This window comes from Lonchura striata, chromosome 7 (assembly GCF_050655825.1).
Source record: "Lonchura striata isolate lonStrDom1 chromosome 7, ASM5065582v1, whole genome shotgun sequence".
NCBI lineage: Eukaryota > Metazoa > Chordata > Aves > Passeriformes > Estrildidae > Lonchura > Lonchura striata.
This window is the reverse complement of record NC_140709.1, coordinates 6594886-6610011: the sequence shown is the minus strand read 5'-3', so window position 1 is coordinate 6610011 and position 15126 is coordinate 6594886. Positions and strand designations below refer to the sequence as shown.

The 15126-nt window shown below is 42.3% G+C and overlaps 1 protein-coding gene across 1 annotated transcript; it reads right to left on the bottom strand.

Moving 5' to 3' along the window:
- Window positions 1-645: 645 nt before the first annotated feature.
- On the bottom strand, window positions 646-13662 carry MCM6 (minichromosome maintenance complex component 6). The gene is made up of 17 exons (XM_021548742.3): window positions 13514-13662; window positions 12514-12660; window positions 11849-11959; window positions 11108-11357; window positions 10276-10441; window positions 10052-10197; window positions 9001-9151; window positions 8462-8603; window positions 8030-8171; window positions 7785-7892; window positions 7090-7245; window positions 5952-6080; window positions 4933-5094; window positions 3735-3870; window positions 3301-3468; window positions 2278-2417; window positions 646-1656 (listed from the first exon to the last, which is right to left on the bottom strand). Exons 1-17 carry the CDS (start codon window positions 13624-13626, stop codon window positions 1543-1545), a joined length of 2481 nt encoding a protein of 826 aa, XP_021404417.3. The 5' UTR covers window positions 13627-13662; the 3' UTR covers window positions 646-1542.
- Window positions 13663-15126: the final 1464 nt, after the last annotated feature.

The window sequence follows — 15126 nt, the reverse complement described above, 5'->3', positions numbered from 1 at the left end:
TCTCCTGCCCAAAAACATCCAGGAACTTTAGTCTCTTTTTTTTTTTTTAAATTTTTTTTTTTTTTGTTTGTTTCCAAAGCTCTCCCTCCTTGAGCCCTGAAAACACTGCTCTCCCAGCAGGGTGGACACATTCAGGTTACCCCAGCTCTTCTGCATTCCAGTACAGCAAAACTGAAGGGCTGAGAACATTTTAAAACCAACTAAACACAAAATTCTACATATCTATGAAATGTTGGTTCTATTTCAGAGTTCATTTCCTTTAATAACCAAAATTTTGTCTAAAGCTCATCTGCAATCATGTGGGCAAGTTATTGCTGTCAATCAATATTATCTTTAAGTTACAGCTGAAGACATCCCTCAACATGTGCTGTTACTCAAACCTCATCAGGGATTGTAATTTGTGTACTTTGACTCCATTTGACTCTCAGATGATTTTTTTTTTTCAGTAAGTCCTAAAGAGCTCACTATATACATTGTGCTGAGTGCTCTGAAAAAGTTCCCCCGACTCTGCTGTGTGAATAGTAAGTTTAAAAATTAACTTTACAGCACCACCTGGTGCTTACTTTTCAGTAGAGCTGCACTAACTCAGAGAAAACCCCTCTCAACCTATAGAACTGGGGAAAGAAGAAGAAAAAAATGCTGGTATCCAGGCAACAGGACAAATATTCAGGTATATTTAATTCTTAATAGAGTATTCAATAATCCCATAGTTTACAGTAAAAAAATGAGAGCAGAAATTCAAGCAAAGTTTTCTTATAGAAAGATCTTCAATCAGGTTTACAAATATAGTCTTAAAAATCCCTCACAAATGGTGGCAGTTTTCAATTCACTTACAAGTTAAGCCATTCATCAAGGTTGATGTTTCTGCCCTGCTGACTTAAAGCCTTGCTTTGGGCTTGGCTATTTGCCATTTTCTACTTTACATATGCAACAGGAACCTGCACATCTTTAGTCCATCTAAAAAAAAAGAGAAGCATTCAGTTTCTCATTGTCTATCACAGGAAGTTTAAAAAACTTCTTTAAAAAGAGCATCTGTCATCCAGAAAATTTGGTCTTCCTAAAGACATTAAACATTTAGATCACTGTATTTTTCAGCCTCATATTACAGGCATAGAAAACAGTAATCTCACAACTGAGTAACAACAAACCCATTCCCAAATATTTAGTGAGCTTTTATTTATGTTAAGAAAAAGAGTAAAAACCTATAGCATAAAATGTCTACTAAAAAAGAACAATGTAAAATTAGTCTTATTTAAAACAGGAACGCCTACATAGCTTGATGATCAAAAAAGCTATTGGATGATTATCCTCTGCATCCAGATGATGGCACTGAAATTCAGAGCTAACAGTGGAACTAATATACATGTGTCATGTCTTTAAAAGCTTTCCAGGTATGCTCAATGAAAATGAGAAATCACATATTACTGACCACACTCTGGCACAGTCATAGGAATTTAAGGAATTAGCTACAGCAACCCCTGCATGAAAAGAATGCATTTTCCAGCTTGTGAGCAGCCAGCTCTAGAATGCCATTCTCAGCCCTCAGTCCTCCAGCAGATAGTTTGGGTTGACAACCAGGTATGGATCATCATCAAAAGCCTCCTCTTCTCTGGATCCTCTCAGTCCTGACTGGGACAGTTCAATCAGAATGTGGTCCTGCAACAAAGAGTTGTGTCAAAACAAGGACAGAGAGGTTTGTTTGTACTTTTTGAGAGGAAATTTTATATTGTTAGGACCTCTTATTAATTCTTAACCCTTTTAATTGTGAACTCCCTCTAAGAGATTCTTAAAAACAGCATTCAGTGGAAATCACTTCTATGTTGTATCCTTCCTGGGAACTTTCCACCTTAGTGCTTTCCAATCTAATGGTTTTGTGTCTTTAAAAGTGACAAGTATTTTATTTGGCCATACTTTTTTCTCCAAAATGCCCTTGTATCCCTCTGACTTATGGCTATCCATTGAATACAAGTGTTAATTGTATTTTTGTATCCTAATGTATAGTACTATAGAAATACAGAAGAACATCACACTTCTACAGTGACACAGTTGAACTTTTACTTATACGCATCTCTAATTTATTTCATAGTTTTTCCTGTAATTACTGTAGCAGGTGTTAAACAAAGAAGGCATTTATACTGCATCAATCAATGGAAGAACAAAACAGATTTCTCCAAATAGGAATGCATTCTATTAAAAATGAAACATTTTAATATGTAAGTTACAACCCTATACAAGTCAAAAACCCCTTTTTCACTACCCACACGTCTCTATACATACATAATGTGTAAGTCGGTGAATGACTCTCTCTATTATCTTCTTTTTATTTATTAGTTCTTCTTCAGATTCAATTTCAGATTCAATTTCCTTTAGATACCAATTAATAAGTTCACTCCTCTTTAGTGCTGCATCATCCTCTTCTGCAGAAAAAATAATTTCCATCAACACAGCAGCAGTAAACTACCACTCAAACCATAGAAGAAAAGGATTTACACATTAACATTCACAATGCTGAAGAGAGAAATAGGCTTTTTAAGATGTTTAGGAAAGGTCAGACTTAAGGGTTTTTTTCTTAAAGCACCGTATTTCGCACTGGAGGGTGCTGTGTCATGGTTTAATTGGAGCTAATTAGATTGAGAATGGAAGCTTTCAGTTCTATGCTTTCAAGTGGCTTCCAAATCCCATCAGCCTTTAGCTTCAAGAAGAACCAGTTGCAAGGACTAACGTACCTTTTCTTTAAGTGAGGGCTAAAGAAAAACTACTGTCACATAAAGCCAGAGGCGTCATCCTTCTACATGTACTCAGCATTTGAACAGATCCTGTCATCCCCACACCATTCCAAAAGCTTTGTAGCTTTACTATCTGCTATGAGACAACTACTGCATTTCACTGCAGAAATAGCCTCATTGCAACTGAAATATTTTAGCTTCTGAAAAACTAATCCAGCCATTTGCTTAAGACAGGCTGTGGTTGCTGGCATGCACTAAAGCTCCTGCTCCAGTTTTCACTGCTACAGACTCTTCTAGCTTAGTTACACTACTGTGTGCTACAAATCCTCTCCTGGCTCTACTCTGCTGACATGCTGCTCAACTTAATAGGTTTTATAACAAATGACTAAGGTAACAGAGCTAGAAACTCCAGGAAGTCCTATTTCCATCACCAGATGTAGTACTGTCATATGTGCATAGGTCTACACCTGACCTAACAAGTTTGTTGTCTAACAGGAGTGAAAAATCCCATGTACAATAGCAAGAGATGCACTGAACTCGGGGTCTGCCTTCTTTGCAGTAAAGAAATTCTTACCTTCCTCTGCTTTCCTGAGGTGCAGCACCAGGAGATTCGAAATCCGCCGGTACTCAGAGAAGCCCAGCCTGAGAGAAGCTTTGGGTGCAGCATCCTTGCTCACATCCTCAGAATGGCCATTGATCCCATTCACAAGACCATTGACCCCAGCTGGAGCTTCTGCCTCACCTGTTTGGACACATACCCATGTTTAAAGCTGCAATATCTTTTAGCTGTTTAATACTCTGAGCCACTGAAAAGCCTTGTGCTGACCAACTGGGTGAGTTGCTGAAGGAAGCTGAAGAAGCAAGAGTTAAGAACAGGAGCCCAGATTTCTAGAGCTCATTAGATGAGAAACAGGTGAGAAACTGAAGAGAAGCATATGCTCAATCAAGGTAAGCTGTAAAGAGTGGAAGGACTTTTCCCTTTGAAAAATTTCTCTGTAAGTAATTTACCATTGACTCCATCTTGGTCCTCTTGATCCTCCATTTGCTGTTCATCATCTTGGTCTAAATTGACATCAGGAGTCTCAACTCTAATGATGGACTTATTTAAAAGCCTGAAAGCTTCCTTCACATGTTTTGGGTGAACCTAAGGAAGTTTTGAAAAACCATATATTAAATAAGCACAGGGGTGCTTCTAGTTTTCAAACAGCTTCAGAAACTCATCTCTTACTCTGACAAAGGGATTTTCTACACATCTCAGCTGATTAATCCTAAACAGTAAATACTCTGCAAGTTAAATTATATCCCACTATAAGTATTCCAAGATCATGCAAGGTTACGGAGGGAAAAGCAGCCTGATCCCTTCAGGATTTAGCAATCATGTGGAGTCGATAAAATTTTTACTAAGCCAAGATCATTTGGGATAAAGATCAGCGGAGGAAGAAACATGAAAGAAATGGGTCTGAACAGAGACAACATGAAAGAGAGATATAACTAATGATATTCTCCTCCAGAACTGAAAAGCAAAAACTGGAAAAATAATCTATAGTTGAGCCATAACCTAAAAGCTATCTGTTTCTTTATAAGCTGAATTTAATTTAGAAGAATCCAAAGGGTATCCTTACACAAGCAGTGAGCAAGGTTCCATCCCTGCATGTGTCACATAACCTCTAATCAACATTTCAGAAGGCCTGCTGGGTTTGAAAGTGAGGACTAGAGGGGTAGTAATCACTCTACAATTAACAGCCAGAACATGTGCTTTCCAGCCATGGTTGACGTGAGCAGGAGCTCAGATCACACACAGAGCTACTCTTGGGGAGGTCCAGATAACTTTGGTAACTTTGGCTTTTCAGACTGCAAATAGAGAAGAAGAGAGCCAAGAGAGTACAGGAAAGAAACTGCCAACAGCCCTGACTGACAGTAGTAGGTGACTGTCATAATTTGACAGGTAGGAAGGAGGCTGAGAGTGCTGACACAGCTGTGACACAAAATCATGCAATCTCTCAGTTTGGACCAGCTGACATCAGTTTTACAAGTCATCCCTTAAAAACACTACTTCTGGCACACAGACTCAGACTGAGTACGACCACGATTCAAGCTCTCCTCCTCACCCACAGGAAAAGGTCCAATATCACAGTCAAACAGCAAATGCACAACTCCCACACATTTCCATGAAGATTTCCCCAGACCTCCATCACGCCCCTGATACCTCATCACAGCAGTGCATGCGGGCCATGGCCTCAGACAGGCGGATCATGCTCTCCAGCTGCCTCACTGTGATCCTCCAGGAGGACTTGGTCACTCCAGAGCCATCGCGCTGCCGCAGCCGCTTGTACTGCTCCACTATGAAGTCCTCAGACTCCTTGGATATCTGTGTGGCATCAAACAGAGTGCCAGGAGTTCCAGTGGTCAGAGTATTAAAGCTTTTTATTCTTGCATTAGATTGGCAGTGTACAGCCTTTGCTGTACTGGCTGCTGCTTTTATCTGAAATACTCTATGCCATACACATACTCTACGCAAGTATAATGGCAATCACATTATGCTGAAATTATGCTGTAATAATGATTACACTTATCAAAGATAATGACATTACAGTCATTAGGACATAGCACATAAGTACAGAGCTGCATTAATTATTTTACAGCATATTTTTTAATAATTTCTATTTGTATCTTCCACTGACTTGTTTCTAGACATAATTCATGTCTGTTTCTACTAAATTATTCTGTCTATACACTTATGAAAAATCAAACACACAGCCCTTCCAAGCTGCTACTTGGATAGACCCCAAAAAAATCTGTAGTTAGACCAGTTTCCCATGTGCTGTATTTTACCAAAAAGCAAAGAAACAGAGGCACAATACCCTTTTAAAATAAAGACACACAAACTGACTAAGCAGTAAGTCAATAAAATACAAAAAACTCTGCAGCAGCCATGTTGAATAACCCATGAGAAGGCCATGAAGCGATCCCTCAATTGTTCTAGACAAAAGTTAAGAATTGCTATGGACTGTAACAATCTCAGCCGGGCTGACTGGGTTTCTGGAGTTTAGGAGCACCAGGTTCCAAAATACTCTCTGTTTCTAAGTAATAACCTGAGTTTATGACTCTCTCCTTAAGAAAACACTAGTCTGGTGTTTGCTGGAGAAAAGCCTACTGCAGAGCAACCGTTCCCTTGGGCCTCCTCAGACAGAACTGTTCCACAGTTCACTCAAGAAGTAAAATTACCTTTGGTTTAAACTGTCTTGCAAACAGCAGATACCTTCGGATATCATCCAAGGAATAGACACGGTCAACAGACTCCTCCACCCTGGAATGCAGATCCACGATGCGCCGGGCAATGGCGTAATCTACCACCTGGGACATTGGGGCTGCATCAGGACCACTTGCACAGCATCAGCCAAAGAGCAAAACAACCCTTCTATTCTTCCTTCCCATCCCTCCTGTTTACTTGTAATCCTCATGGCACAGCTACCCTTTCCAGTAGCCAAAGTCTCTGCCAGGAGGTCCAGGAGAATGCCCCGGGGTTTTTTAATACAAGGAAACACAAGGCAGTTTTAGGATTTATAACCTCTTGGAACTATCCTGGGTTACAAGTTAGCCAGAGAACAGGCAGATAGCAGCACTTTGCAGCGTGGGAACTTTCTTCCTTTTCAGCCTGCTCTGTCTCTCTCACCAGTCCCTTCTCAATTAGATAATCACTCTGAGCAGAACAGTGGCTGAACTAACATTAATCTCTAGATCTCATGCATTCCCAAGGCAAATGCCACATAGACAGGTGGCAGCAGTCTCAGCCTTAGTGACCAGCCATTTGTAAAAATGACTAATGGTGTTAAGTTTGCAGGTCAAACCACTACAGGATGAAAAGGCAGTATCCTTGTATTCAGCAGAGTATGTTCGGATTTGTACTGCCAGCTTTTAGCTACACAGACAGAGCAGAAAAGCCAGAGCAAGACACTCTCATGAGATTTCCTTCACTCAAAACTGCAGAGGGCCACCAAGACGGTCAGAGGGCAGGAGAACATGATGTATGAAAAGGGAGAAGAGCCAGGTCTGTTCAGCTTGATAGCAACTGCTTTACTGGCCAGCATAGATGTGATGAAGCCAAGTAGTCCTTGGATAAGAGGCAACCCACATGAACTGAACCATGAGAAATTCTGATTAGATGTATAAGTTACTATTTACTGAACACGAGAGTTGTCACACATTGCCTGGAGAGACTGCAGAATCTCCATCCTTGGAGATACTCAAAACTCACCAGGTCAAATCTTGGCAAACTGCTCTCAATGATCTGAGTGCAAGGTTAGATTAGACACCTCCAAGGATGTTTTCTTACACAAACTATTCTATAATTCCTTAAAATTACCTCATTACACTCATCCACAAGGATGAAGAAGAGATCAAAGCGGGACATGATGGGAGCTGACAGGTTGATATTTTGTTTCAGTGACTTGGATCGGTCATAGCGGCCACCAACTGGGTTTGCTGCAGCCAAAATGGAGGTCCTGGCATTCAGAGTAGCCTGACAGTGGGAAAAAACAAATTTAAAAAACCTGTATCTGTGACCACTTCCTAAACCAACTCATTGCAACCCAAATGGGTCAGCATAACACATTTTGGTGGAGTCCAGTGAAGGTATTACTACAATCACTCCTCAAAAGCCCCCAAACTCCACCAACAAGCCCTATATAAGCAAGTCCTATATAAGCCAAGACACAGTTTGATGACCAAAATTGAAATATTGCCACACTCTTGCCAATAATTCTGAAACAAGCTTTTCATAAGATCCTGTTTTTCTACAAACACACACCATTCTGTAACCTTTTTTGGGGTTACTTCAATGTTAGGCTTTTTCCATTTTCTCTTTCTGGTTCACTACTATTTAACTCTCAGTAACATTTCTGACCTTCTTTGGGTATGTGCCACAAAAACTTTGCAACAAGTGATCTCTGTCCTGCCACAGGACAGAGGCAGCTGCAGAGGTGACATGATGATCTGACAGGTGAAGGCACATCAGTACAGGTGATGCTACAAATTACACAGAGGAATAGTGCAAGGTACCTTCACTCCAGCTTTAGTAATGGATATTGTTTGCTGCTCCATTGCCTCATGAATGGCTACTTGATCCCGCACCTCCATCTTATCAAATTCATCAATGCAACAAACACCCTGCAGCAGAAGAATGAAAATAAGTGACCCATATTCAATCACTTATGAAAAAAGCATCACTAATACAATTTAGGGCTCTCTGTCATAAATCAAACTCATTCTGGGGATGCAGAAACCTCTCCCCTTCCTAGACTCACGTTATCTGCCAGCATCAGTGCTCCAGCCTCAATGACAAACTCGTGGGACTCCTCATCTTTCACCACAGCTGCCGTCAGACCTGCAGCGCTGGAGGCTTTGCCACTGGTGTACACAGCACGGGGACTGAACTCATCCACATGCCTGTGGAAAAGAGTAATAAAACATCCAGTATTTCACCTACTGCTGATATTTTTAAATATGCAATTAATTTGTATTTTTAATATTCAACATCCTTTGAAAATATTTGGAAATTTGTATGTTGAGTTTGAGAATATTTCTCAGAGATTGTATGGATGTGATTGAAGTATTTAAGCACGGCTAAAACAAATATTTTACTTCCCTTTCTTACGTTTAACACAGAAAAAGACAGAGTGCACATTTATAGCTCTAGTCACACTGGACAATATTTAAAGGTTGGGTCTTAATCTTACTTTAGAAACTGACTCTTGGCTGTACTTGGATCACCAACAACACAAACATTAATGTCCCCACGCAATGAAGTGCCTTCTGAAGTTGTCTTGGGAACTCCTCCAAAGAGCATCAGCAGGACCCCGCGTTTTACTTCATCATTACCTGCCCCAGAAAAAACATTAAACTAAATATCAAAAAAACCACCAGTTTTCCTATTTAAAAAAACCTTCATCCCACTAGAATTTTAGATAATTTGGACACATTCACTTGGAATTCACCTATTTGCTAAGCATCCACTAAAATCTGGAACACCTAGCAGAACACCTGACATCAAACCCAACCTTTTAGATTGGACTTGCAGGCCTTAATGATTAAACACCACAACTATTCAAAAAATAAATTTTCTTCTTCTAGCACAACCAGTGCTGAGGGGAAGAGTTTATGGTAGCTGGCACAGAGCTTTCAACCTTTCCCAAAAACTACAGAGACAGCAAAAGGAATTAATTAATATTTACACAAGTTAAATCCCCCCTCTCTAAGGCCACAAATGGATTCTTACCATGGATAGTGGGGAAGAGGCTGGTGCACAGATTATGGTAAAGGTTCTTATCTTGGCTCATTTCAAAAACTTTTTCCCACTCTTTCACAGACATTTGGTTTTTAATACTTTCTGCAGTCTGTTCTTCGTCTCGGAGCTCTTTTCCACCAAACTAAACCAAGGAAATAAAACAGCAATAAAAGTAATGACAGAGTCACTAATGAATGTGAGCACTGCAGACAGGTCACAAAAACTTGCTCTGAAATCTAGATGGGGAGGAACACATCCTGAAAAGCTGCCCTTAGGCTAAATAAACTCATCACCTTATACCTTTAAAAACCAATAGCCAATTTCCTAGCAGGCAAGATCAATAATGCAACTTTAGTTAGTGAGAAATCCCAAGTGAGATTAAAAAAAGAGTAAAACCAATATTACTTCCTTTGACTAAAACTGTCTTTGTAAGCATTCTTACATTAGCTGGAAACTTCCAAGGTCTTTTGATGCTCTGAAATGGGGCCCAGCAACTTCTACTCCCAGAACATACCAGATACTCTTTTTATCCTATGTGATGGTGATGTTCTTAGCAAAATGATAGATTACAGTACAACACCATGTCAAAACCCAGATGTAGCTAGTATTACTCATACTGCAGTAACATCCCGAGATGTCACTTGATAAACCAGAGGGAACAAAAAGGATCCCTGTTTCTCCTGTGACAAAATGCAGCAATAGGATTTCTTGGAAGAAAAGGAAATGCTGCAGAAATAGATGAAAGCCGAGTGGAAATACATGTGCCAGTTAGCTGTTTAGAACAAACTGCAACACTGGCAAATAATCTCTTCTGTGAAAAATGCTACGAGCAACAGAGACAAGAACCTTGATATGTAAATTCAATGAGAATATAAAGACAGCCAAAACAACACAGAAAGGTGGCACACATGCACACTTAAAGCTTTACCCATGCTTCTCCTGCTCCCTAATTAGGGAGCCTTTCCTGTTCCCTAATTTGAGAGAAAATCATCCAGAACAGAAATCACCAACACCTTTAAATCTCCGTTCTCTGCAGACTCACCCGTGGATTTGTAGGTGCAACGTAACAAGCCAGAAAGACGAGCTTATAGGAGAGCTCCCGGACCCCGAGGGCGCGCAGCCCCCGGATGCCTTCGGTTTCGTAGCCCTCTGTCCCTGTCACCCGCGAGCTGGTTTCTGCACGTAACCCTGCCAGGGAAACGGGAGTCAGGACAGCAGCTCCCAGCACAGGAAGGACACCTCAGGAGGTCATGAGCAGCAACTAACCTGGTGTGGAGAGCTGGGACACGTCAGGCACAACAATCAGTGAGCCAGTGAAGTCACATTTGTCACCAGCCTGGGCAGATTCCACGGCCTCTGCGCGCAGGATCACCTCCACACTGCGCGGAATGCTGCCCCGCGGCAGCTCGCCCTGCGTCTCCTGGATGCGCACCTGGCACAGAGAGAAGCTTCAACACTGAGCATGTCACCAGATCTGAAACTGCTTCAAAAGCTACACTGCTAACAGATGCTAACAGATGTGTTCAACAGTATCTGACTGCTGCCTTCCATATCAATCGCTCTCACAACGACACACAACCAAAAATCCCTTCACTAATCAGCATCTAAGGAGTCTTGCAGCAGCTTAGAGGATGTACAAGGGCCACAGTGACAATTCTGAAAGGTAACCTGAAAATTTCAGTCCATGAGGCTGACATAAAATACAATTATGGGATGTGAAGTGCTGAGGATTTGTGAGAGCAATTCAACCAGGAAGAGCAAGACACTGCAGATATACATAAGCACCTCTTTTCATACTTGTACAAAGCAACTACACCTGAGGTACTGGTAACATGAATAATAAATCTGGCTTGAATAAGTGGGGCTTCAGTGGCTTACTTAGACAATAAATGTCACACAACAAAACAAATAATTTCCCATTCTTAAAAATAAGTGTTTCAGAGACAGGAAGAAACCTTTTGCAGAAATTGCAGTGCCTTGATGTTTTCTTGACAGAACAAAAATTAACCATCTTCAATGTACAGAAGTACAAATAACACCTTCTAACTACCACAGGAACATTACTGGTTGTCATCACTCCCCAACGTCCCTTTTATACCTTTTGGAAATCAACAAATCTTGATTTGTTTGTGTCCAGCAGGAATCTCCTTCTGTTGGCACAGACTGGGTTTCTGCAGATGTTTGGCTGGGTGTACTTGAATTGCTGCTCCACATCTTTGATCACGGTCTGGCAGTCGAGGCACAGGAAGGTTCCACTGACCAGCTCTGGATGGACGGGGTGGGTACGAACCACCTGCCCACTGATACGCAGCAGGGAGCCAATTTTTGCTGAAGTCAGTTCTCGAATTCTGTTAAAAACAGAAATTCACAAGGATTAAATTATTAAATTGACAATTTTAGGCCCAGGGTACTAAGACACAATATAGCATTACTCTGACTAAACAACTGCTGTAACAAACAAAAGAAACAAACTTTCTACAATATATTCTTACTATAATATATTCTCATTTTATTTCACATAAACTTTTAGGTTAATACTAAAGGTTAAATCAATAAAAGGTTATATCACTGGTATTTCAAAAGCAACACACACTTTTTTTTTTTTTAACGAGAGGTTACTTTTGTTTGTGAAATATGACGAATTTAAGTATCTGAGTGTGATTTACAAATGAAAAGCTTTGTCAAAAAATCCCCTGTACAAGATCAGGAAACTTTGTCACAACTGTACTGGCCAACTGCACATTTCACACTATATAACCAAAACATTTTCAGCATGCTTTAACATGTTTTTCCCTCATAGTAAAACAGGACAATTTTCTGGAATTAATAATCATCTTACTTGTGTCTGGTAGGAAGGTCCTGGAAGGCAACATAAAAATCCTTGTTTGCAGGAACGTTTCCATGGTCTCTGGCAAAAGTCTTTGTTGCTCGACACAGGTATGGATAAACCCTAAAATGAGGAAAAAAAGTTCAAATTTTAGAGAAGCTATCAAAATGCCTTCTCTGCTTTAGATTACATCAAAGATTAACAGATTTCCATGTTCTGGTTTTTAATTATATGTTGTATAACCCAAAAAGACACTCTAAATATGCTGTGTGAGATCACTGCATAATAATATTACTTGCACTATTGTTTGAAAATAGACTTTTCAAAGCCTCATTTTATAACACTCTTATCCTTATGTTAAGAAATATATCTTCACAATAAGTGACCAATTCAATAAAATACTGTCAGGGCACGAAATTTTAGAGTTTATTCTGTATTCTCACACTGACCACCTACTTCTTTACCACAATAAATGCAACTATCTGGTTAACTCATAGTTTCCAGAGAGGAATCCACTGAGAAACATTTTTAGCCAGTAAAAAAAAAATCCAAAATGTGTTTCTAGGATGTAGAAAGAAAATAAGCCTCTTATTTTTTTACATAAAACCAAGACATTATGGGCCTGATACTCCAGCAGAGCTCAGCTTTACCTCAAAAAAACCCACTCTACATTTTACCTGTAAAATTCCTCCTGAATTGTGGTAGAGAGCTGCTGATTGAACTGCTCCAAATCTGCAAAGCTGACGATCAATGTGTTCCGCTCTGGCCGGATCAGTTCTTCTGCATCTCGCAGGTACTTGACCTCTCCATCGCTGTTCTGGAACCTGAAAGTGATCCAGGAAAATGTTTCACAGTAACACAGGCAGCAACTGAATACTTCTCAGTTCAGGAGAAAAGACAAAGAAAAGGATCACTCACATTCAGGCATCCCACAGTCCCTTGCAAAGCCCTTTTCCAGCAATATTTCTTCTTCCACCCCCTTGCTACATCTGCTCTGTTTACACCCTAGCACAGACACACAGGATTTACATTTCATACAGCAGTAGAGTTGTCCCAGTGACAGAAACAATTTTATTTAAGGTTTAACAATTACTCTGCACCAGCAAACAAGGTTTTGTTCCTCCGGGTGATGTTAATGGTTTCCTTATTTGATGAGGATGGGCCCCTCAGGAGGCAAAACGCAGAGAGACAGACGTATTAATGTCTAACACCCAAGCCATGGAAAGGGTTTTCAACAGCTGTGACAAAATCTTAGGTGCATCAAATGCACCTAAAAAATCATATAATTATAGAATAGTTTAGTTTAGAAGGAATTTTAATATCACCTCGTTTCAACCCCCTGCCATGGCAGGGACACCTTCCACTAGACAAGGCTGCCTAAAGCCACATCCAACCTGGCCTTGGACACTTCCAGGACATCCCAAATTCTCTGGGAAACGTTCCCGCGGAAACTCTCCTACAAGAGTTTTGCAAGAGAGCACCGTGCTGCCCTCCTTCAGGCTCCTCCCGGAAGAGCCTGAGACGACAGCAGAGCTTTTCCAGCTGAACGCCAAGGCCAGGGGGCACCAGGCCCTGGCAGGATCTCGCCAAATGGCGGCCCCTCCGTAAGGCGCTGTCGGCCCGCCATCCGCTGCCGACCCTGCCCGCCCGCCGCCAGGCCCGGCCCCCGGCACTCACTCCTCTAGGAAGTCCAAGAACAACTTCTGGCACTTCTCGGCCACTTCATCGCGGATCTGCTGGTGCTGCGGCGCCGCGCCCGCGCCCCCCACGGCCGCCACTGCCAGATCCATCCCGATCGCTGCCCCGGCCCCACTGCGGTTCGCGCCACGCCGCGTACCACGTGGGTCGCGCGCCCGCCGCGTCGGCCAATCAGCGGCCGCTGTGCCGCAGAGCCCCGCCCCCGGCGGCCGTTTTCGCGCCAAAGGCGAGGGGCGGGCGGGGCTGAGGGCGGGCTCTGAGGCGGCGGCCGGTCAGCGCCGCGCACCAGCCCCGAGCTGCCCGGTCAGGGGCAGCGACCGGGTCCCAAGTTAAACGGCTGTGGCTGTGTCAGCGAGCTGCTCAGTGCTGCGGACGGCTTAGAGCTGTGCCAGAGCAGCACAGTGTTTCCTACGGAGAAACAGAGCCATAGAATGCTAAGGAGTTGTAACCCACCTGCCACGTGAGGAACACTTCCCAGTCGAACGTGGAGCTCAGGGGCTTGTATGCAACCTGGTCTCGAACCCTGTGAGGGATGGGGAATCCACAATCTCCCTGAGCTACCTGTTCCACTGTCTCACCATGCTCACAGTGAAGAATTTTTTCCTAACATCTCACTTAAGTTCCCCCTTTTCAATGTGTCTCCATTCCCCTTGTCCTGTCACTACAGTTCTTGACAAAGTCTTTCCTGTCATCTCTTAAGATACTGGAAGGTTGCAATGAGGTTTCCACACAACCTTCTCTTCTCCATGCTCGACATCCCCAACTTTACTAGCCTGTCTTTGCAAGTGAGGTGCTCCACTCGTTTTATCAACTTTATGGCCCTCTTGTAGACTTACTCCAACAGTTCCATATCCTTCTTATGCTGGGGATGCCAGAACCACAGGCAGAGAGGTGTCAGCTGTGGGCAGCTTCAGCACAGCAGCTGCAGTGGCGCTTCCACATGACACTGCTTTCCCCACAATCAAATCAGCAAGGGTAGCTGGAGTTAAAATTACTGTGGTGTGGCCAGGGCACCGCTGAGGAATCCCTGCCAGGGAATCCCCACAATGTGTGCAGTAGGCACTTGGGCAGCTGCTCACAGAGGAGACCCATGCCATGGAGCATCTCCAGCTCCTGAAAAACTGGCCCAGGTGGAAAGGGTGAAAACTACACCAGATGAAGGTCAGGCCACAGTCTGGACACTTGAGTCCTCACTGGCACCATTGTAGGATGGCTGAAGGCAACATTTGCCAAGCGGTGCCATGGCTGACAGCCATTCCCGAATGGCAGCTGCTGGCACATGGCGCCTGCCAGCAGGAACCGCTTCAACATCTATGAAAAATTGCTTAGAATTGCTCTGCCACCTGCAAAGTCATTAATCTCTGCCTAAACTGGGAATTTTACTGTAATTATAGCAGCTAAGGGCTCTTTTTCAGTTTTGAAACCCTTTCAGAAGTGCCAGCAGCAGCAGCCTCCTGCAGCAGTGTTTGTTCATGTCACGGTGTACTTGCCATATAGTGAACACTTAACTACAAAACAGTAAAGAAAGTAAGAGACTGTAGAACTAACTTGGTAATTTTTAAAACACTTGTGAGGAAATTCCATTTTCTGTG